The sequence below is a fragment of the Galeopterus variegatus genome, unplaced genomic scaffold (genome assembly GCF_000696425.1).
Source record: "Galeopterus variegatus unplaced genomic scaffold, G_variegatus-3.0.2 Scaffold1514, whole genome shotgun sequence".
NCBI classification, from domain to species: Eukaryota; Metazoa; Chordata; class Mammalia; order Dermoptera; family Cynocephalidae; genus Galeopterus; species Galeopterus variegatus.
In genome coordinates, this window is record NW_007727625.1 from 319,048 (window position 1) to 341,463 (window position 22,416).

General features: G+C 35.9%; 1 protein-coding gene across 2 annotated transcripts in view; it reads left to right on the forward strand.

Annotated features, from left to right (window-relative positions):
• The window catches only part of ZNF148 (zinc finger protein 148), a 124,556-nt gene that overhangs the window by 72,338 nt on the left and 29,802 nt on the right, over positions 1-22,416 (forward strand). For both annotated transcript variants that reach the window (XM_008577453.1, XM_008577454.1), the window contains 3 exons: positions 1,961-2,086; positions 10,943-11,066; positions 12,559-12,642. In XM_008577453.1, the coding sequence (XP_008575675.1) occupies positions 1,961-2,086; positions 10,943-11,066; positions 12,559-12,642 (334 nt within the window). The remainder of the gene's footprint in view (positions 1-1,960; positions 2,087-10,942; positions 11,067-12,558; positions 12,643-22,416) is intronic.

Here is a 22,416-nt window from a genome sequence, read left to right on the forward strand (position 1 = left end):
AGTGGCCGGTCTGTATGTGGGATCTGAACCCTCGGCGGGAGCACCACCGCACCTCCCAAGCGGTGCACTGTAGCAGTGCGCCACCGGGCCGGCCCCTACCAACATTTTTTCTAAGCACCTTAGTCTGGAACATTCTTTTTTTTTTGTCTTTTTGTCTTTTTTTCATGACCGGCAATGGATCGCAACCCTCAGTGTCGCGCCCATACCGGACCAGGACCGGCTATGGGATCACAACCCTCGGTGCTGCCCCCACTCCTCGCTCAGCCAGTGAGTGGCCGGTCTGTATGTGGGATCTGAACCCTCGGCGGGAGCACCGCCGCACTTCCCAAGCGGCGCACTGTAGCAGTGCGCCACCGGGCCGGCCCTGGAACATTCATTTTAAAGTACCTTATTAGTTATATAGAAAGGAGGTTACTTTGTTTCATTTATGAGTGATAAACCTATTGGAGCATTCTAAAAATCTGACTTGCTATGTGTCTATTGACATTGACTATGCTTTGATCCACCCGTACTTTTAGGTTTGGGTTTGTGCTTTTGTAATATCAAAAGTATGCCTTATATTTGAAAATGATATTATTAATATGATCACTTTCCTTGTATGTAGAAATACCTAACAGGTTCAGATATATGTATTAATCATTTTTTTCTTTTTGTTTTTTACTGTCTGCACATAGATGCTCTTGTTCAGTTTGTGAATAGCTATTAATTGCAAAGCTTATTTATGAATCTGTCTTACACTCTACTTGACACTTTTGCTGAAAAGAGTTCCTCTGTTTCTTATTGCTGTATGCTACATTTCCTTGGTTTCTTTGCAATTTAAGCAGACAGAAATGTTCAAACTACTTTTTGGTGCCCCTACACAAAAGGACAGATCAATTCCACAGCTGCTTAGACAGTCTCTTATTTCTCCTTGTCTCATACCCAGCCCGAGTTGTTAGTTGTATTTCAGTGAACGTCAGTTGAGAGGTGGTAAGATGTCTGTATTCCAAAGCTTTGTTGGTGGTGATTTTATTCTACTTTATGTTCTAAATCATATGAAGAGAAGCCATAAGAGTGGTCACTGTACTGTTCTATAACCTGATGGAATTATTAGCTAAATAATCATGTACGTCATGTTTTTGTGTCAGGATTCTTGATTTGTGATTCTCACACACTGTGTACATTTAGGAATTTGTGAATGCTTCCACTCCTTATTTTGTCAGTCTGAAATCTCTGGCCTATGTTGCATTTTCCCCGTGAAGCCCTTCTACACAGCTTTCTTCCAACTTTACACTATAAATCTGTAAGATGTTCATAATATTTTACACCATGTTTTTTGAAAAGGTCGCCATTATCACAATATAATTCTCTGATTATTCTCAAGGATTTTTACTCTATTTCATAGCCTGTTGAATTGAACGTTCTTAGTTTTTAGATTCTTGTATTTTCATTTCAAGGATAGGTTAAAAACATAGCAGTGAGGAGTGGATGACTGAGCGTCATCAAATCTAATGAGAATTGACAGTACCGTTAATGATCTTTGAATCTTGCTGTATTTTTTTAGAACAAACAACTCTGTGAGGACTGAGATCTAAAGATGGTATAACATTGTTGAAATTTTAATGTTTCTTATAATATTTCTCTATTTATTATGTAATTAGCATCCTGCCTTATACAGACTAGTGACCTAAAACCTATATGCAGTTCTATAAACACACATATTTGGCAAAGGTTTGTTGTAGAGCCCAAGAAATATTGGCTTTTTTCCAGGTAGTTTTTTAAAGTCTTAGTTTATCCCCCAATTTATGTACTCTTGATTCTTATTTCTCAATTGCCTATTAATGAATTCTATAGCACTATATTTAGTTGGCACACACACATAGATAATCGTTCTGGGAGCACCTATATTGTAGGTTTAGCAAAGGATAAACATACAATGGACTTTTCATTCATTTCTAAAATCGGCTTTTTTTTTAAACAGATAAGTGTAAAGCAGGAAATTACTTTTACTGATGTATCTGAGCAACTGATGAGAGACAAAAAACAAATCAGAGAGCCAGTAGACTTACAGAAAAAGAAGAAGCGGAAACAACGTTCTCCTGCAAAAGTAAGAATATATTAAGGTGGTGGTTGCTAATTAATTAATTAACTATTGGTTAATCTTATGGGCAGGAACCTGGCTGGACCTTAAGACAGATGTAAAAGTCTCACATAATTTAGTATTGGTAGGTTGTACCCATTTCACCAGGAGGGAGGAAGAGAAGCATGCCTGTGTGGAGATTGTGGGCCATTGCTTCTAATTCTTCCACTTCTCTTTCACCAGGTCCCTTTTTTTTCTAAAAGCAAACTTTACTTTTCCTATGTCTCTCTTTTCTCTAAAAACTTACAGATAGTACAGTGCCCTCTTCTCATTTATATTAGTTTTATATTAAGGTTTTAGGAAAATTCAGTACCAGTTATTCATAAGGAAAAGGTTGTGGAGTTCTGTAATTGAATGTAAGCTCCATGAAGGCAGGGACTTCATTTTATTTACAGCTGTATCCCAGGAGCTTAGAATAGGAGGATAATAGACCCTCAATAAATATTTTATGAGTGAACAAATTGATTAGTCAATAAAGAAGTGACCCAGTAAATACTATTAGGAGTTGCCTGCTTTTTTATTTTTTTCTCTGTGGTACAGTGATTGTTGACTATATGTAGCATTTTTGGTATTCCTGGGAATTCTCTGAACTCTGCGGTGTATCTGCATCTTTATAGTTAGTTTTCACCTTTTTTTTCCCTCCTTCCCTCATGTAGTGAAGAAGCCTTTTTTTAAAAGATCATATCATAACATGATCTTTTTTTTTTTTGACGGCTGCTTTTTTTGTATTTGTGGTTTGAAATCATAATCATCATCATTATTTATATATTTCGCACTTTTGGACTCAGTGGTGTGGTGGAGCCAGCTTGTACTGGTTTGTAAGAGCGGATTGCTAAATTTTCAGGAATTATTCAAGCCAATTGCTAAAACCATTGGTCACTTATAATTAGCCATGGTGGGTATATTTACACCATGGCAAATTAGCAATTGCTTCCCAACACTTGATTCCCTAACTGGTTGTTAAACATTCACCAGCATACCATTGCTTTTGGGATATGTAAGTATGCCTACTATAGCAAATTTTGAAAAATATAGAGACTAAAATTACCCTCAGTTAAATTTCTTAGAGAAAACTATTTTTGACTTTTTGCCATATTCCCTTTCCATCTTTTTTCAGATTTATTAAATCTATACATAGATTTAATTTCCTGATTTTTAACACTTTGTGTATGTATGCTGTTTTTGCACTTTAAGTTATTAATGGTTTTTATAAACATTGTATTAGATGCTTATTAAATTTAATGATTGCTGTGTTGGTCATTTCTATGTTGTTGAAAAGTATTCTTTTTGCCTCCATTTTAAATCATGCTGCACTTAAAATATTTGTGTTTTTATCTTTGTGTACTATTGTATCAAAGGGCAGGAACTTTTTTTTTTTTTTTTTTCTTTTTGTCTTTTTTAAATTTAATGATTGCTGTGTTGGTCATTTCTATGTTGTTGAAAAGTATTCTTTTTGCCTCCATTTTAAATCATGCTGCACTTAAAATATTTGTGTTTTTATCTTTGTGTACTATTGTATCAAAGGGCAGGAACTTTTTTTTTTTTTTTTTGTCTTTTTGTCTTTTTCCGTGTCCGGCAACGGATCGCAACCCTCAGTGTTGCCCCCGTACCGGACCGGGGACCAAAGGGCAGGAACTTTTAAAAAGGTTTCTTGATAATGTTACTTCTTTCAGAAATGTTGTACCAGTTACATTTCTACCAGCAGTGGACCTAAGGTGTGTCTGTACCTTCACTGGCCTTGACTGGTGTGTCAGACTTTGGTTTTTTTATAGTTTAAGATGGGAGTCTCTTTATAGTTAAAATTTGAATTTTTTTAGTTGCTGGTTATACTAAACTTGGATTTTTCATTTTCATCGGAGTTTTTTTTTTCATGTTTTATGAAATGCTCCTTCCTTCCTTCCTTCCCTCCTTCCTTCCCTTTCTTTTTTTGGGATCTTAATGTTTTCTCAGTGATTTATGTAATACCTTTTTTTGTTTTTTATATTAACCAATATATCAAGTTCCTCTTGTATAGAATAATACCAGGTTTTGAGGAGAAAAAATAATATCTAAAATTGTGATAGCAATTGATTATGTTACTTTGGGTTCATTGCTAATTGATGGGGAATCTATTTTAAGTCTTTAAAAACAACGTATTATATATAAGTTCTATATTTTACTGGTATATTTCATTAACATGTGTTACTGGTGCTATTACTGAGTGTAATGTCTTTCTGAAATTCTTACTAAAACCCAGATTATGTCTTCTAGTAGGGTGTTATTTGGAATCTTTATTTGGTGTTATGTTCTAGGTGTTTCTAAATAATAGATCAAATTTTTATAGGGTTTAAGGTATTTTAATTTTCTAATTTGAGATAAACTCATTTATAATGTATTATTTTATATTTCTAATGCTATCACTTAAATATTTATATACCTAAATATTTATATACCATATAAAATATAAATTTTATGTGGCCAGATGAAAGGCCTATTCTAAATATGGTGTATATAAGAAAACATTTTAGGGCAGTCTTTGTAGGAAATTCCTTAGAGGGTGAAGTGACTAGAAATAAGATACAGCAGAAAAGGGTGTGAGAATAACAAAAACAACTATTTTAAATTGTTACATGGACAGGGAATGGTTGTGTACTATTTTTAACACTAGTTTGCTGTCTCCAGGTGTTTTTTGTGTCGAGTCTTAGAACTTTGAGGCATAACTAGTGAGTTATTTTATATTTTCTCAAGAGTGTATTTAAAATTCACACTTCAGATTTTTCATTAAAATAACTTGTTCTGCCCTTTTTTATGAAAAGAAAGAGAAACTTATCTCATGTTTATAAACCAATAAGTGTTGGTTGTTTTAAATTCCTTAAAAACAATTTTAAGTTTCTCCAAGAATTATAATTTATTATGCTTGGAGGACTCTATTCTCCCCTGACACCTTTTCCAAATCTTGAATTGGGCCATTATTAGTATTTTGAGTATGTGTCACGACTGTGACACATTAGATTGGGGATCTCTACAAGAAGTATAACTAAAATTTTTAGAAAAAATAATAGCTTATAAACATCCATATAAATGGGGTTCCCTTCAAAATAAACTTTGTGGTGAGAAGTACTGTATTGTTATACCATCTTTAGCTGCCATGGATTTTAAGCAATAATTGCATTCTGAACCTTTGTCATATGGCCAAGCCTAGTCATTGTAAGGTAGGTTTGATTCTTAAAAATTGCCAAATTCACTTGGCAACCTGTCTGATGAAGACACAGGGTAATTGAGCTAGGGAGTATATCTAGGTCAAGTTATTTGCTACTGTCATGGAATCAGCTGTTTTATGAAAGTGAAAGTAAATTTTACTACATAGTAGGTGCTTGCCTCATTTAAATGTCAAATTTCTTTTTTTTTTTTTTTCTGACTGGTAAGGGGATCACAACCCTCAGCACGGTGTGGTCTGCACCACGCTCAGCCAGTGAGTGCACCAGCCAGCCATGATTAGCAGCACTGAATTGAGAATTTGCTTTTCTATGTAAGAAATTAATAATTTTATAAAATATAAAAATAGCAAACTGTCATTTTTGACTCATCAAATTGGCAACTATTCCTTAAAATGTTGGAGTTTTTTTTTTTTTCCCCCTGTGGCTGGCTGGTACGAGGGTTTCATTTATTTTAACTACTTTGTTGGAAATTTTTAACGTGTTGTTTTCTTTTTAAATATAGTGCATTTCAACATTAGTCAGCTTTTAATATCTTGAGGCTGATGTTGTAAACATTAAAAAAATCATATGTATTGTAGTGAAGCCCTCTGGGAGGACTGAGATTTTAGGGCTTTTTTCCTCCTCCTCCTGAAAACTCCTGACTGCTAGACTTCAAGTGTTTTTGACTGCTTCTAATTGCTTCACTGTCTCATTCCTTAATGACAAGCTATTCATGTTTACATTGCTATATCTATGTGGCCACATAAAATAACTTTCCTTTGCCCCTTTGAATTTATTTTTGATTTGTTGTGGATTAGGACCACAGATAGCTTAAAGTTACTAGCTGTTTGTGAAAGTCACTGCATTCATGTCTGTGATTGTCCCTCCTGGTTCTGCGTTAGTCACCTATAGAACTTTTTCCAGTTACAGATGCCCAGGCTCCATCCCTGGAAATTCATTTTCAGAGGGTTTCTATATATACTTTAAAAGAGCAAAAGGTAATTATGTTGTGCACTTAAGCTTGAGAACCTCAAGTCTTAATTCTAGAAGTTTCTGGATAAATGAGGTATTACTACCTGACTTTGCTATTGACTTACATGAATTAGGAGATAACGTTTTCCACCTAAGAAGGATTTTATGAGGATTGTCGGATTAACATTAATGTAAGTATCCTTTTAAACAAAATATAACATATTATCTTAATCCAGTATTGTGTACATTTTATAGGTCTTTTCATACTTACTGTAATTGAATGACAGAGTAGTGTACTTTTAATTACTTCTCTTTATTCTGAAGTATATCTCCTTTTTTGGTCATTCAGCAAATAATTTGAGTTTCCATTATGTATGCGGATCTCTTATCAGGTGAAGAAAGAAACTGGGTTTATTGGTGGTTACTCTTTAGGTGGTCTGAGTAGAGACTGATTATTCAAAGTTACGTTGAACTCGGAAGGACGAGCATGTCAAATAGATTATAAATTATACAGAGAATCCTTTCACACCAATTTATTATAAACATTTGTTCCCAGAAAAGATTGGAGGTTTTAGTATCAGAAAGATTTAAAGTGGAACAATATAAAATGAGCAAAATTTAATTAAAAGGAGCAAAGAAATAGATGTACCCGACATTTGTCATGCTTTCTTCTACTTGTTACCTTTGTTACCTTGATTTAGGAAGAATTTGCTTTGAAGATGAACTCACAAAGTGGGATGAAAACAGGAATTATGGAATAGTACTCATGAGAAAATGAAGATTGGCAAAATAATATATTAGTATTTTATTTATCTGATTTTCCCAGAGAGTTATGTGTTCTGGATAAATGGGTTTTTTCCACAGAACTAAACCCTAACTTTAAAAAAATTGTGGTATCAATCTTCCTTTAGAAAATATCACATATTTCTTTGCCCAATATTCAGGAAAGAAGTAACTTTTTCTAAAACTCAGTGTCATTCTGCTGAATATCAGTTGTTTATCAGTTATGATACAGTGCATTTCATATTCTGGTGCTGTCAAAATGAATTTAAAATTTCATTTAAAAATGAAATTTGGTAATGAGTAATATCTAGTATTGAGAGATGATAAAAATCCTGAACATGAAAGAAAGTGATTGTGAGGATGGGATATAAGCAGTCACTACAGCGGTCAAGGTGTCGTGATGGTTTTTGCTCTGGATGACTTTAATTTGTTGTGTCTTCTGAGTTGCACTATTTTTTCATTTCTAATTGGGAGTGGGGAGTGAGAACTGATATATTGACTTAGGAATTTATCATAAAACCTATAATTAGTTTAAAATATGCTTTAAGGATTTTTGTAGTAAATATATAGAATGTGAAAAATCATTCTGCCTTTTAAGAGAACAAAACTTTCTCATTGAGGGGTGTTAGGTTTCAGTTACTCAGTTACAGTGATCCTTGAGGAAAGAAAAATCGCTGAATTGAATAGGCAGAGCTTAGAGGTTTGCCTGATGAAAATAGGTATATTATTTAAGATAACCTTCATCATATACGTCTGTGTGTGTGTGTGTGTGTGTGTGTGTGTGTGTGTGTAGCTAGTTGGGAGCATATTTGTCTCAAAACAAAAAATATACAGCGAACCATGGGATTAAGAAAGTAAATTAACTGAGGAGTTCCTTTTGGTACTGAAATATTTTCCCTGTAAAATTCTGTTTTAAATTTATCAGACATATTTTAAAAATCAAATGTGTTGAGTATTTTTTAGATTATTACTAATTTCTCCTCTTGGTAAAGTTTGTTTGCCTGGTCTTTATAATATACCATATTTCTCCTGAAGTAACAGTGACAGTAGGCAAGATAAAGCATGTGAAGATGCTATAGCAGGCATCCTAGGATTTAAATTTTGAAACTGTAAATTCTTCCAGTGTTCGTATGTTGAGGGGAAAAAAGAAAAGCAAAAAGTATTTTATGGTACCAGTAGCAGGTAAGACTGCTGATCTCTAAGGCAAACACACCTCACTGGTAGATCACAGTCTACTAAAAGATCTTGAAATAGTGTGAACAGGAAAAGCAGCATAGTGTGCGTACCAAGAGAGAAACTTTTGCCTGCATTAATGTGCTATTTTTATTCTATTATGGGGCTTTGTTCTTTGCATACCTACCTATATATGGCACTACTCAGTGATCTGATACTGAAAAATTGAAAAGTATTGCTTTTATCAAATTTTTTTTAAACAATAAAATGGTAAGCTGTGAGAGATATTTGGTATGAATAGCAGGCAGCTATGTTAGTAGGACATGTATAGAGTCTCCACTGTGTTCCATACACCATTTTGGGTATGGGGGTTATAGTGGTGAATAAAACAGACAAATCAGTTAGATTTATTTAAAATAAATTACATATTAGAAGAGCCACTGGCTTGTCTGAGGCAAGATGAATCTTACTCTGTGTCCTTTAAGCAAAAATATTTAGTACTCTGGCCTAAAAAAGAAAAAAAAATCAAATATAAAATATCCAAGAATTTGATGATTCTGTTTTTGAACTTATAAATGTGCTGTATTTTTTGTGTTTATTCACAAAGCAGTGGTAACTGTTTCATGCATAAAATCTACCTTGAGTTGAGGCTTGAATCCACAATGAAAGGCAGCATTACCTCCAGTGCCAGAAAACAATGACCCGGAACTCCTTAGCTCTTCATAAAAGAGCTTTGTACAGTCCAGGATTACATCCGTTTCACATTAAGCAACTTGGGCCAGATTTGTTCCTTACAAAGCCCTTCCTTCCAGTTGCTATGCCACAGAAAGCTATTGAATTGCCGTGTTTTTTTGGCACTTGGATCTTCTTATTTGTTATCAACATATGTGGAAAAAAACCCTGGTGGCTATCTTGTTTTTAGTTCTGTTTTATATAAGATATTTAACATCTTTTTGTTCTTTGTTTTATGTTAGAAATATTTTGAATTATATTTTAAGAGATTTTGTGTTATTTCTTTTTGCACAGTGTTAACTTGCATATTGTTATGTGACTTGGAGGGGTTGAAAAAATTTTAAACTGGCCAGAGATGAAACTTTCCATTCTCACTGACTCTCTTCAGGAAGCTGTGACACTCACTTCCACTTTCCTGCCAAATGTTTCTCATCCATGACTTTGGTGCATAGACTTTGAAGCATTGTTGACCACATTGGCAGTTTGCCCAGAACCCAAATGCCCTGTATAATTTGCATCATAATTACCATTGATTTGCATAGTATAGGCTGAACTGTCTTCCTAATTTTAAAATAAAAAATATTTTAAAGATTAGAACCTTTTTTTCTTACCTACTCCCCTTTTCTAGATTTGAGAAGAGGTCATAGGTTGTGTGTTTGTAGGCCCTAATCAGTTTCCACAGTTTTTTGTATTTCTTAAGATGTTAACCACATTTGTCTACCCTCTGTTGGATACAGTTTCTTAGCTACTGTTCTGTATGCTCCCACCTCCAACTTTGCTTTCTTCACCAGCCATGCTCCTCCTGATCTTATCTCCTAGTTTTCTTTGGTTCTTCATATCATATTCTGCCATCTTTTTTCTCTCCTCAATAATGAAAAAGGGGATCATTTATTATTTTCACTCTACCAAATGTCTGATGAGAGGCAGTTTAGTGTCACATGTTGAACAAATTGTTGGTAAATTAGAATACATAAGGCCCAAGTTGAGTTCCTCTCTGGTATTATTCAGGCTAGGCTCACAATATACTCAGTCTCAAGCAGCCCAGGAAGATGTGGTTAATTTCTTTGTCTCCTATCTTCCTTCCCTATACCCACCTCTAATTTATTTTTCTGACAAATATTTTTAGGAATATGTTTAACAATAGTTTGGTAGTTCTAGAATAACCACAGAGATCCTGGACTGAAAGAGACTTCTGATTCTATCCTGATCGCTTGAAAATTTAGTTTTCTCTTTTTTAAAAAAAAAAAAAAAAAGAAAGAAAGAAATAGATAAGCACTTATATCATTCAAAAAACTGTGTTAAGCATGCAATGTAAAGTCTCCCTCCTATTTTATCTCTTACCTGCCCAGTTCCCCAGCCGTCACAACCAAGGTTATATGCATTTTATGTGTATCCTTCTAAAGTAGTTTTTATGCATATACAAACAAATATATATTCCTATGTCTACTCTTTTGTATACAAAAATTAGCAAAATTATACTCTGGGTTATAAACCTTTCTTTTTTTACTTAGCAAATCCTGGCGCTCTTTCCATATGACTATATAGGGAGCTTTCTTGTTTTATTTTACAACCACAAAATAAATTGTATTCTTTTTCTATAATTTATTTAATCAGTCCCATACTGATTGATATTTAGGCTATGTCTAGAACAAGACCTTTTTCCGTGCATATATGAGAATTTGAAATTGAAAATATAGCTGTGCTAACCCTAGCAGAGAAACTTAGGGACTCCATTAGGCATTAGCATTTTAGGAGATTGGGCAGAATGGTGAAATTTTACTTAACCAGCTTCCAAGGTTTTATTAGTGACTTTTACCCATTCTGAGTCACATTTACTTTCCTACAATTAATGATAATTTAACAGCCTTTTCAGGATTAAGAAAAAATATTTTATAATTTCTGGTTTGCGTTATCTTTTTTAAAAATTAGTATTTAATTATGTTTTTAAAACTTATTTCTTTTGTTTTTGCCTTCTTTTTATAACTAGATCCTTACAATAAATGAGGATGGATCACTTGGTTTGAAAACCCCTAAATCTCATGTTTGTGAGCACTGCAATGCTGCCTTTAGAACGAACTATCACTTACAGAGACATGTCTTCATTCATACAGGTATTTCTTGAATTAAAATGGACTTATGTCCGTTAAAATTATCTTTGTTATTTTCATCTTCATGTAAATGTCATTTATCCTAAGACTGGAGCTAACCTGGCATTCCAAATCAGAGATTACATAAGCCAGAACCTCAGAAGGAAACCAGGAAAAAGGTTAAATGAGAAAACAATTAACACAAATATGTAAAATTAATAAAATAATCTTAGTTGGACACTTATTTGGCTTAATGTGCTTCTTTTAGCTAGAGAAATGATTAAAGAATGTATTATTAAAAGCCTATCCACATTCATTTTTTTGTGCAAGATAGCCAGAGGTTAAAATATGGATTTGGAAATCAAATATTAAAATAGCTAAGACCATGAAGTTATAGAAAACAGAACTAAAGACTGATCACAGACTTTTGGGAAAACAAACTAGACATGTAAGATAAATTGGAAGGTGGGGGATGACAGAGTAATAAGGGAGGTTTGATGAACTAGGAAAATACAGTGTCTCAGAAGCCAAAAGAAGAGAGAATTCCAGGAAGGCCATGCTCAACAGTGTCACCACCCCCAGAGTGAATAGAGAGGGTTAGAGAACTGAGAAAACAAATCTTTGGAATAAATAGCCAGGACATCACAAGTAGCTTGTCAGGAAGCAGAGTATAGGGGTTAAACCACAAGTGGATGATGAAGAATTTGAGACTTAGGGGAGAGTACTGTTAAGGTGTTGTGGTGGAAGAGAAGGAGAGAAAGTATTAAGATAGGAGTGTTTCGGGATTGAAACAAGGTTTATCAGCCTAGAGCAGACAAAAGAATACTTTCCTTAGAAGAAAAGGCTCCAGAAGAGAGGGATAGTTGGAAGAGACAGGATTTTTTTTTTTTTTTTAAAGATGACCGGTAAGGGGATCTCAACCCTTGGCTTGGTGTTGTCAGCACCACGCTCAGCCAGTGAGCAAACCGGCCATCCCTATATAGGATCTGAACCTGTGGCCTTGGTGTTATCAGCACCATACTCTACCGAGTGAGCCACGGGCTGGCCTGAGACAGGATTTTTTTTAAAAAAGGGATGTTTAGAAAATTCTGAAGAAAATAGGTGAAAGGGCATAAAGAGATGGTTAACCATGAAGAAGAGGATGGGTGTGTCCTTCCTCCAGATAAAATGGGAGAAGAGATATTTAAGACACACAAAGTAACCTGCAGAGGTCTTTCTCACCACATGGTTTATGTTCTATTTTTAATTGTTTATTTCCTTTTTTTTTCCCTTGAAAAATGTAGATCAAAGTTAATCTCATTTTGTGTGATTGTGAGAATATGAATTTTTAAATCCTAGGGGAAATTTTGGGAAGAAATAAAGTTCTGTTAAATCAGTGAATAATATCAAAAATTTGTATGAATATTTTGGAATTTTCCAAAATTTGGGTTTCTAAGATTTATCTTTCCTAAGAAACAGTAACTGAAAACTGTCATTTTATCCAGTAACTAATTTATGGATGTGAAATTATTTTAAGGCGAAAAACCATTTCAATGTAGTCAATGTGACATGCGTTTCATACAGAAGTACCTGCTACAGAGACATGAGAAGATTCATACTGGTGAGTGTTGCAACCCTTACTAGGGTCATTAAAATTACTGTTTCAGACGTAGGGAAGAATTTTTAATAACTAGCAACAACTACTACTTTCATTGTTGCTACTTTCATTGGTTTTGTTTTTGAAGTCTATAAATCACAGCTTCTTTCTTTTTTTCTCTAGTAAGTCAATGTGAACTGTTAAAACTTGGCTTTAATGTCCAAGTCCAATCAATTACTTTGAAATAGAGTTTTATAATAACCTAAAATACATGTTTGAAGTGACAAAATGAAGTAAGCTTTTCTGAAATAGCTAAAGGGAGGGATGGGGTAGGCAGCTGGCCAGTACGGGGATTCGAACCCATGACCTTGGTGTTATAAGGCTGCACTAACCAACTGAGCTACCTGGCCAGCTTGAAGTACCTCTTTCCTTAGGTGCTTAACTTGTTCAGAGTAGGTAAAATTTCATTCATGTTAATTAGTCTGGGGAAGAAAGCAAAATGCCTGAGCCCTAAGGTAGCAGTACCATTCACCTCCCTCCCTCCCTCCCTCCCTCCTTCCCTTCCCTCCATGTGTATAGGTTACCATATCACAAGAGATGTAATCTTTAAAAAGTTGGGAACAGCCAGTTTCTCAGTTAAGTTGTTAATGATTTAAAAACAAATATAACAGAAGATCACTGTAAAGGAACCCATACCTTAAAAATGTGTCTCATTTTAGAGCAAATGCTTATTTGGATTTCTTCCTTTCTTTTTTTTTCTTTTGATAAATGTAAAATCAAGTTTTACAAGTAATTTTGATTTGATAGACGGTCAACTTTTGACCTTTGTTACCTCTAAGCATGGTGAAAATTATTGATTTCCAGTGTTTTGCTTTTTGTAATGGAATAAAAGCAGAGTTGGTGAATTTGTATAACTTTTTTACATTTAATAGAATTGAGAATGATGGTGATAATATATGAATAATCAAAGTATTAAAGTTTTTATTATTCCTCTGTACCTGTATTAAGTACTCAAGCAAGTACCTGCCCAGTATTGTTATTTAGATGTGTTCCAAGCAAGTACCTGCCCAGTATTGTTATTTAGATGTGTTCTCATGGTACCTGCAGTACTGTAAGGGGATCCATGGGACAGTTTGTAATATGGAAGCAACCTCTTCTGCCTAATAACTTTCTTTTAACTTACTTTGCCCCTATAAAAAAGCATGAATGTGGCAGGTCTGCTTAAATAAAATGTCAATTGTGCAGCACATGTGTATGCTTTGATGTTCTGCTTTTTATTTTTATTTATTTTTATTTTTTTCCCCAGTGTTTTTTTTAAATTTTTTAAAACTTTTATTATTTTTTAAAATTTTTATTGAATCATAATTGATTATACATATTTTGGGGTTCAACATTGAAATATGTTGATCAAATCAGTATTACTGGCATATGTATTGTTACAAATTGTACAATCTCCTTGTCCAATCTCTCCCCATTCCCCTGTTACTCCCCCCTTCCCCCTCTAATTACCCTAGATTTCTTCTCTCCTTCTGAAAGAGTAACGGTTGCTCTGTTGATTTGTTGCCTAGATGATCTGTCCAATGCTGAGAGGTGTGTTCAGGTCCCCCAGTATTATCATAGAGCAGATGCTTCTTTTGTCACTCTGGAATGGGCTTTGTGGAGAGATCCTCTTCTTTTCTTTGGTCTCTGCTGATGACTCTCCTTGTGTTAATGCACTCCAGTGGCTGGTGGACAATCTGTGTGGTGATTGGGGCATCTAGCTGCCTTTGCGGCAGCTGTGATTATTGTGGTGGCTGTGGTGGGCCACCCACATGGAGGTGATGTTTTTGGCATACTCCTTGGCACTGGCAGTGTGCCTGGTTGTGGGAGAGGGGTCTGGTGTCTGACTCCATGCCTTGGGTCCCCGGGCAGGCCCTGAGGCGCTGGTGATATGCCTGGTTGTGGGGGGGCAGTCCTCGGATCCAGACCTCTGGACCCCAGGCAGGCCCCAAGGCACTGGTTGGTTTGCCTGGGCTGGAACTAGTTTTTTGTCCTTTGCTTACTTCTAAAATGGGAGAACTTCCTGTGAGGACCAGTTCTTGAGCTGTGTGGTTTAGCTAAATTGCTGCTTTGCTGCTGCTTCCCTAGGGAAGGCTTTTTGTGCAGCTCAGCTTTTAATGGTTGACTTTATAGGTACTTCTGGCTCTCCAGAGACCTGGTGCACCTGGGTTGTGTAGAAACTCTGATCTGGGCCTGAGTCTTCAACAAACTGCACTCCATGCAATTCTATATTCCTGACCAGTCTCCTCTGAGTGGTCCTACCCTGATTGGGAGGCAGATAAGCTGTCCTTGCTGTGCCTCAGTGTTCACCAAGTGGGCCCATCTCCCCCACAGACACTTCCCATGTGACCAGCCATGTGCCAGTCCCTTGCAATGACTCACTGGCCTCTGAGTGGCTCCTTTTTTTCAGTTGTTGTGGCTCCTTGGTCCACGGGAACCCAATTAGTGGTTTTGCTGGCCTGGAGGCCACCAAGGCCCTCTTCTCCTCTGCCACCTCCAAGCAACTCCATCCGAAGGGCACAGATGCAGCTTTTGTGGGCTCCTGCTCCAAGTGCTCTGCAGCTTCAGCCTAAAGCGGCAGCAGCACAAAATGATCAAAGCGGTTTTTTCTTTCTCTCATTGTGGCTTCTCCTGCCTTCATGCACTCTGTAAGTCTCTCCTCCTCTTCCCCTGAGTTCTAGCGGCCCCAGCTTGGCTGTTGTTGCTTTTTTATAGTTGTAAATTGGTTGATTTGTGGGAGAGAGTGATGCTGGGGACCGTCTATTCTGCCATCTTGAATAGAAGCCTCTTGATGTTCTGCTTTTTTTTTTTTTTTTTTATCTTTTGTCTTTTTTCCGTGTCCGGCAACGGATCGCAACCCTCAGTGTTGCCCCCGTACCGGACCGGGGACCGGCAACGGGATTGCAAGCCTCGGTGTTGCTCCCGCGCCTCGCTCAGCCAGTGAGCGGGAGCCGGTCTGTATGTGGGATCCGAACCCTCGGACGGGAGCGCCGCCGCGCTTCCCAAGCGGCGCACTATCCAGTGCGCCACCGGGCCGGCCCGATGTTCTGCTTTTTAAAGATCATTTTTGCACATTACTCATTTCAGTTTCTTTCTTACTTTTTTTTCTTTTTGGTGGCTGGCTGGTATGGAGATCCAAACTGTTGACCTTGGTGTTATCAGCACCATGCTCTGCCAAGTGAGCTAACTGGCCAGGCCTCATGTCAATTTCTTAAGTAAACATTTATTTATCACTTTCAGATGGATGGAAGTATATTAGACACTGTGGAAGAAAAAGCAATTTTATGGATTTTGTGTAACGTATAGCTACATTTAAATGTCTGTGCAATAACAAAACCTGATCAGATAAAAATGAAAGTGGTTAAATATTTTTGTATGTTTTTAATACTTATTAGATTTTGATGATTTACTCATTCATTCAGCAAATATTTACTGAGCCTCCAGTGTGTTTTAGGCACCAGAAATACAGAGATAATATAAGGCAGTATCTTTGGAATTTCCATTCTAATGGGAGAGAGAGACATATATAAACAAGCACAGTATGATTAAGTGTTATAGAGTTTTATACAGAATGCTCAAAATACTATTGTGGCCTGAGGAAGAGACACATGTAATGGGAGAGAGAGACATATATAAACAAGCACAGTATGATTAAATGTTATAGAGTTTTATACAGAATGCTCAAAATACTATTGTGGCCTGAGGAAGAGACACATGTGCTGTCTGTTGAAAGTTACTTAGGGAAGATATCACAGAAAAGCTGCATGAGGCTAAGTTAAGAATATACGTGTGTGGAGGTGAGTGGGTGTATATCTGAAAAAAAATTTTTGAAATGGTATTTACCCTTACAGGACTCTGATATTTTTATTGTAGTGAATTCTTTTTTAAAGTGCTGGTTAAAATACTGAAATCCCACTGATTGGAAAAGCAACTGGGCCTGGCGAATGTTGGAATTAAGCAGGATGTAATGGGTAATTAACATTTATTGAGAATTTACTAGGTACCAGATACTGTGCTAAATGTTTTGTTAAAGATTCCATTTTCTCCTCACATTAATCTTGAAAAGCAGGAGCTGTTACTATCCCTATTTTATAGTTGAGAACATAGAAGGAAGCACACAGAAGTTAAGAAATATTCCTAAATTTATATAATCTAGTAAATAATGGAGCCAAGATTCCAGCTCAAGTCTCTGTGATTCCAGAGTACACATGTGAAATCACTGACTGCAGAATGGGACTAGAAGCAGGAAAAAGATTGGCCTTTTTGAGTTTTTTCTTGCTCTGCCACTAAGCCAATTATGGTTTATACTTCCTATGGGTTTAGTAACATCTAAGAGGGGTGGAAGCAAAGGCTGGAGTTTTCATGTCGTAGAGAATAGTTTAGAAGAAGGTAAGGAGTTGAGAGGAATTAGGGCAAAGGCGTCACTATGATTCTTTAACAAAGAAAAGTTTCTTTTGAAGAGAGACTCCGTTCTCTCTCTGCCCCCTAGCTGGAACTGATATAAGGGGAATAGTTTTTCCTTCTTTACTTCATATTCTTGATTCTTTTTATAGATTCTTTCTAAAGACAGTAAAACATTGTTTTGAAAATAAGTTACCTATATATTAAACCTGCTTGGGAATATATCTGTAGAACCACAGATATGTTCTCCATTGTTTATTCTGTACTTACTGTTCTTTTTTTCGTATTCTAAATGGCTTTTATTCCATTAGACAAAAGTATTAGAAACTGTCAAAATGCAAATATCCTTGGGGCTAATATTTTTGGCACCTATGGGAGATTTATATGTTTTCGTGAATATTATAGATTCTTAGGGTATGTTTGGGGATATGGTAGAGAAGGTAAGGACTTAAGGCTAAGGTTGAAGATAATTCTAATTGATAATTTTGTTTAGGGCCAGAATTGCTGTCCAGGTATGTAACAAGATTAAACATTCATCATCACTGGCAGATTTACTTTGTGATCAGGTGCTTTGTCTAGAGTATTTTTTCCTTTGCGTTTTCAAAATGCAGACATAGGATAGATGTTAGAACAACATATATATCCAGTTGTGACCTTTTCTTCTCACCTTGTGACCATTTTATGCTAAGGAAACTCCAGTCTGTATCATCATGGGGTGGAGGTGGGGGATTGAATAAAGAACTTAAGTATAATTTTTAATTTTATTTTTCTGAATTCTTCTAAATAGTAAGCCACAGAATATCTACCTTGCTATTCTGACTGTTATAGCAAATTATGGTTGCTTTTTATAGTTGTGGCAGTTTTTGTAATTTTTTTATTTTAGTTAGTAAAAATTTATGAAACCATTTCTATATATAAGGAAGTTTTTATAAATTTTCCTCCCCAAAATAGAAGAGATTTTGAAAATAAACCAGAACACTCAGAATTATACATGTTCACTGGGTTTCTTTTCCCACAAAGTTCTTTTTCGCGTTTTTAGTTCTTGGATATATACAATTTTTTCCTATGTAAAAATAGTGAGAGACTGGAAACCTGCTTTCTAAGTTAGTATTCTTCATGCCTAAAAACATATGTTGATCAGTTTTTCCTCTTGACTGAGACTCTTATTCACAGCCACGTTGAATAGCTGAATAATAGCATTATTATTTTTTTAAACCAGTTGGGCTAGTGGGGTGGGGCTAGAGAGAATGTTGATTCACCCTTGACTAACTTAGCTCAACACTTTGTATTTCCTTAAGTATGGTTCAGTTATTGATAAAAATTAGTTTTCCTGTAATGTTTTTCAAAGCCCTAATTTATAGTTTATCAGGTATAATAGAGAAGTCTTATAGAAAGAGAATGCTACAGACCTAGTTAGAGTTTAACTCTTATTTGTGAGGATGAAGGAACTGAAGACTGTTGGTGCTACTGATAATGTGTGCACTATGAGCTCTTGGTGCTATGATTGCCGAAGCCAGACAGCACTGGCATGGACAGAACTCGCCAAGGAAGATTAAGCGGGGAAGTACAGATTGCTGTGACTGACATTCTCTGGTTTAACAAAGCTTTCAGAAAACAGACTTTTTTCCTCTGCAAAAATTAATAATTCATATTAAAAGATTCGATTACACATAAAACATGTAAAAGCTTAACACTATATAACGAAACATCTCAATGAAGACCTAAATCATGTGTAATGAGTACAGTGAAACAAAGAAAGTGTTTCCTGGACTTAAGATCCTCTTCATTTTTGAACAACATAGAAAGCACAAATTATCAGCAAATTTTCTTTTTTTAATTGTGTAAATAACCTTAGGAAAAATAGTCAAGAGCAAGATAATTTTTCTACTCTTTCACTTGTTAACTTATATTCCTTTAAGTTGGGTTTGCCTTTGCCTCCAGAAAAATTCCTTTACATTCTCCAGAAGATGAAGCATTATTAGTACAGTTGAGTCTAGCTCTGATGCTTTGTTGCACAAATCCTTTGACACCATATTCTTTTGGAAAAATACACAGTTACTTCCTTGAACTCTAATACCTGAAGACCCTCAGGATTTTCTAGTATTTGAAGCTGCCCCCCAACCCCTTTTCTTTCTTTCTTTCTTTCTTTTTTTTTTTTTTTTTTTTTTTTTTTTTTTTTTTTTTTTTTTTTTTTTTTTTTTTTTTTTTTTTTTTTTTTTTTTTTTTTTTTTTTTTTTTTTTTTTTTTTTTTTTTTTTTTTTTTTTTTTTTTTTTGCTGGCTGGTATGGGGATCAAACCCCAGACCTGGGGTTATCAGCACCATGCTTTAACCAACTGAGCTAATTGGCCAGTTTGAAGCTACCTTTTTGACAGTAATTAATTACTGCACACTATTTCAGAACCCAGTTGAGGATGTCTTCAAATCATGAATTAATTACAGTTTTAGATGTCTGGATTGTCTGCCAACAAAATTTTTCTATTTGTTGGTAAAGGTTTTCATTTGACTGACTTTTAATGACATATAGGCTTAAAATTTATATATTTTACTTGGGCCTTTGACAAAAGAATGGCTGACGAAACACACTGTCTGATTGAGACATAATCATGATGTAGAATAGGATTTAGAATCTTTAGGGCAATCTGAATTTACTTATTAAGGTTATTCTTATTTTTCTGGATTCTTTTAAGATTTTTACATGTTATCTGGAGAGTTTCTGTTTTTCAAAAATGCTTAAATGTCATTATTATTTCTTTACACATTTGAATTTTATAGAAGTGTTTTGACATTCTTTTCTGCTTTGAAAGCAGCCACAATGACAACAACAGCTTCTACATATTTTGTAACTTGTTTTGCTTTTCTGTAGATCTTTTGAAGAGAATCTAACTTCGTGATGCTGTTGAGAGGCAAGTGTATGTCATAGGATTGACATCCTACTGTAGTACTAGTGGTTATTTCTCTTGCCAGTTTCATTGCTCCTACTGCTTCCATTATGGCTCATCAGTACAATTCCTTCACCTCTTTGTTTTCTTCAGTACTTTGTCCTTTTTTTTTTTATCCTTAACTGGTAAACTCTCCTGTTCATAGCTGTATTAAATAGCCGGTACACAAACTAACTAAAAGTTTATTTGCCAGCCCCCACCCCCCCAAATATATTTTCATCCCTCTGTAATTTCATTACAGGGCTTGATTTTTCTTTACCCACATTTCATTGATTATTTTGATTCTGATTTTGTAAGGGTGCTTAAAGACTGACTGCTGAGCAAGTCCTTTCAGTGTGCATTTTTAATTGTTCCAGAAAATATATTCAGTCAACTCTTAATTACCTAGGGGTGAATTGACCATGTTATAGATTAATTATTTAAAATTTAAAGAGACTAATAATGCATTTATGAAAAAATAAAATGACTACAAATAGAAAAAACATATTTGTTACTATGGTTTGAAGCCATGTAGTATTCTATATGGGCCTATTGTGCTTATATAATGGAGGAGCTCTCTTCACCCTTAAAAATCAATCAGATATGTTCTTGCTTACACAACATTTTAGTTCTTTTTCAGTGGTTAGAGGGGAGGGACGTGGAGTCTGATTAACTATAACCCTAGAGTCTTGAAAAGTTCTAACTTTATCCCTGTAGAACAATCTCGTTCTTCTCTGCCTGTTCTTTGGACATTTTACTTTTTTAAAATGAGAATTGGGGGAAATGGACAGTGGACTCATGGGAACCTGGAACTAAAACATTTTTAAATGTTAGAACTCAGTGACAAATGCAAAGGTTTGCCTTATGCAAAAGCCGTGGACTATACTAGGAACTGGCCAGGAGACGTTTGAGGAGCTGTTATTAAAGTAGATGAGATGCTAAGCCAGGATGGAGAAGAGAATGATTGTTACAGGGATGGGGAGAGGCTAGCTACCAAAAATAATACTTGATGCTATGCCTTAATCACCTAGACTTCTGCTAGATTATTTAGTAGGAGAATTTGCTCAGTGGCTAACTTATGTTCCCAGGCTTTTTCTGATACTAAAAAGAAAAGGATTGCAGCCAAATAAGTAAGCAACAGTAACAGATTATTTTAGCAGAATACTAGCATTTTTTGTCATTTTCCCCTTTGTGTTTTATGTGATATTTTGTATTTGAAAGCTGTTAAATTTGCAGTGTTTTTACATTCTGGATGACAGTTCTTGGAATATTGTGTGTAAACTTACAGTTTATATTAAATTATTACTTTGCTGAATTGAGAGTTGAAGCTATTGTTTCTAAAACAGTTTGGATTTATTTTCTCAGCAGAGTTGAGGTTTTAGAGCTAATTAATTAGATATTTAAATTGTTTCCCCTGCAGGAAAGTGACTTCTGAAACTAATCTCAACCTTTCTTTCCCCTGCCTCATTGAAACAATTGTTTTTATTTATTTATTTATTTTTGGCGGCTGGTTCATTCAGGGATGGAACCCTGGACCTTGGTGTTATCAGCACCACACTAACCAACTGAGCTAACTGGCCAGCCCAACATTGCTTTTTTAATGAGATTTCTTAGGAATACCACTGTCATACTCTAGCAGAGTATATTTATTAAGTGATGAGAGTCTGAACTATGAGTAAGACTTTTTTTTTTTTTCCTTCCTTTTTGTCTTTTTTACTGACCGGTAACGGGATCGCAACCCTCGGTGTCGCGCCCGTACCGGGGACCGGCAATGGGATCGCAACCCTCGGTGTTGCGCCCTCACCACGCTCAGCCAGTGAGCGGGAACCGGTCTCCACATGGGATCTGAACCCTCGGCGGGAGCGCCGCTGCACTCCCAAGCAGCGCACTCTCCATTGCGCCACCGGGCCGGCCCACGAGTAAGACTTTTAAGATTAAAAATTGAATTAAATGGATATGAAATTTTAAAGAAAGAATAAATACAGATGAAATACAATAGCAGTTTAAACAGAAGAAATTACAGAAGTGAAACTAGTATTGGGGAATCGTTTTTAAACTTCTGATTTTCGGCCGGCCCGGTGGCGCACTGCTACAGTGCGCCGCTTAGGAGCGCGGCGGCACTCCCGCCGAGGGTTCGGATCCCACATACAGACCGGCCGCTCACTGGCTGAGCGAGGTGCGGGCGCGGCACTGAGGTTTGCGATCCCGTTGCCGGTCCCGGTCCGGTACGGGCGCGACACTGAGGGTTGCGATCCGTTGCTGGACACGAAAAAAGACCAAAAAAGGAAAAAAAAAAAAAAAGAACTTCTGATTTTCAAATGAAATCCTACATGGGAGCAACATTAACAGTCAATTAAAAAACAAAACAATTGATTTCAGGTGGTTTTCCTTGACTCTTGATGAGTTGACAGGTGGTACCAATTACCCACAGAATACTTC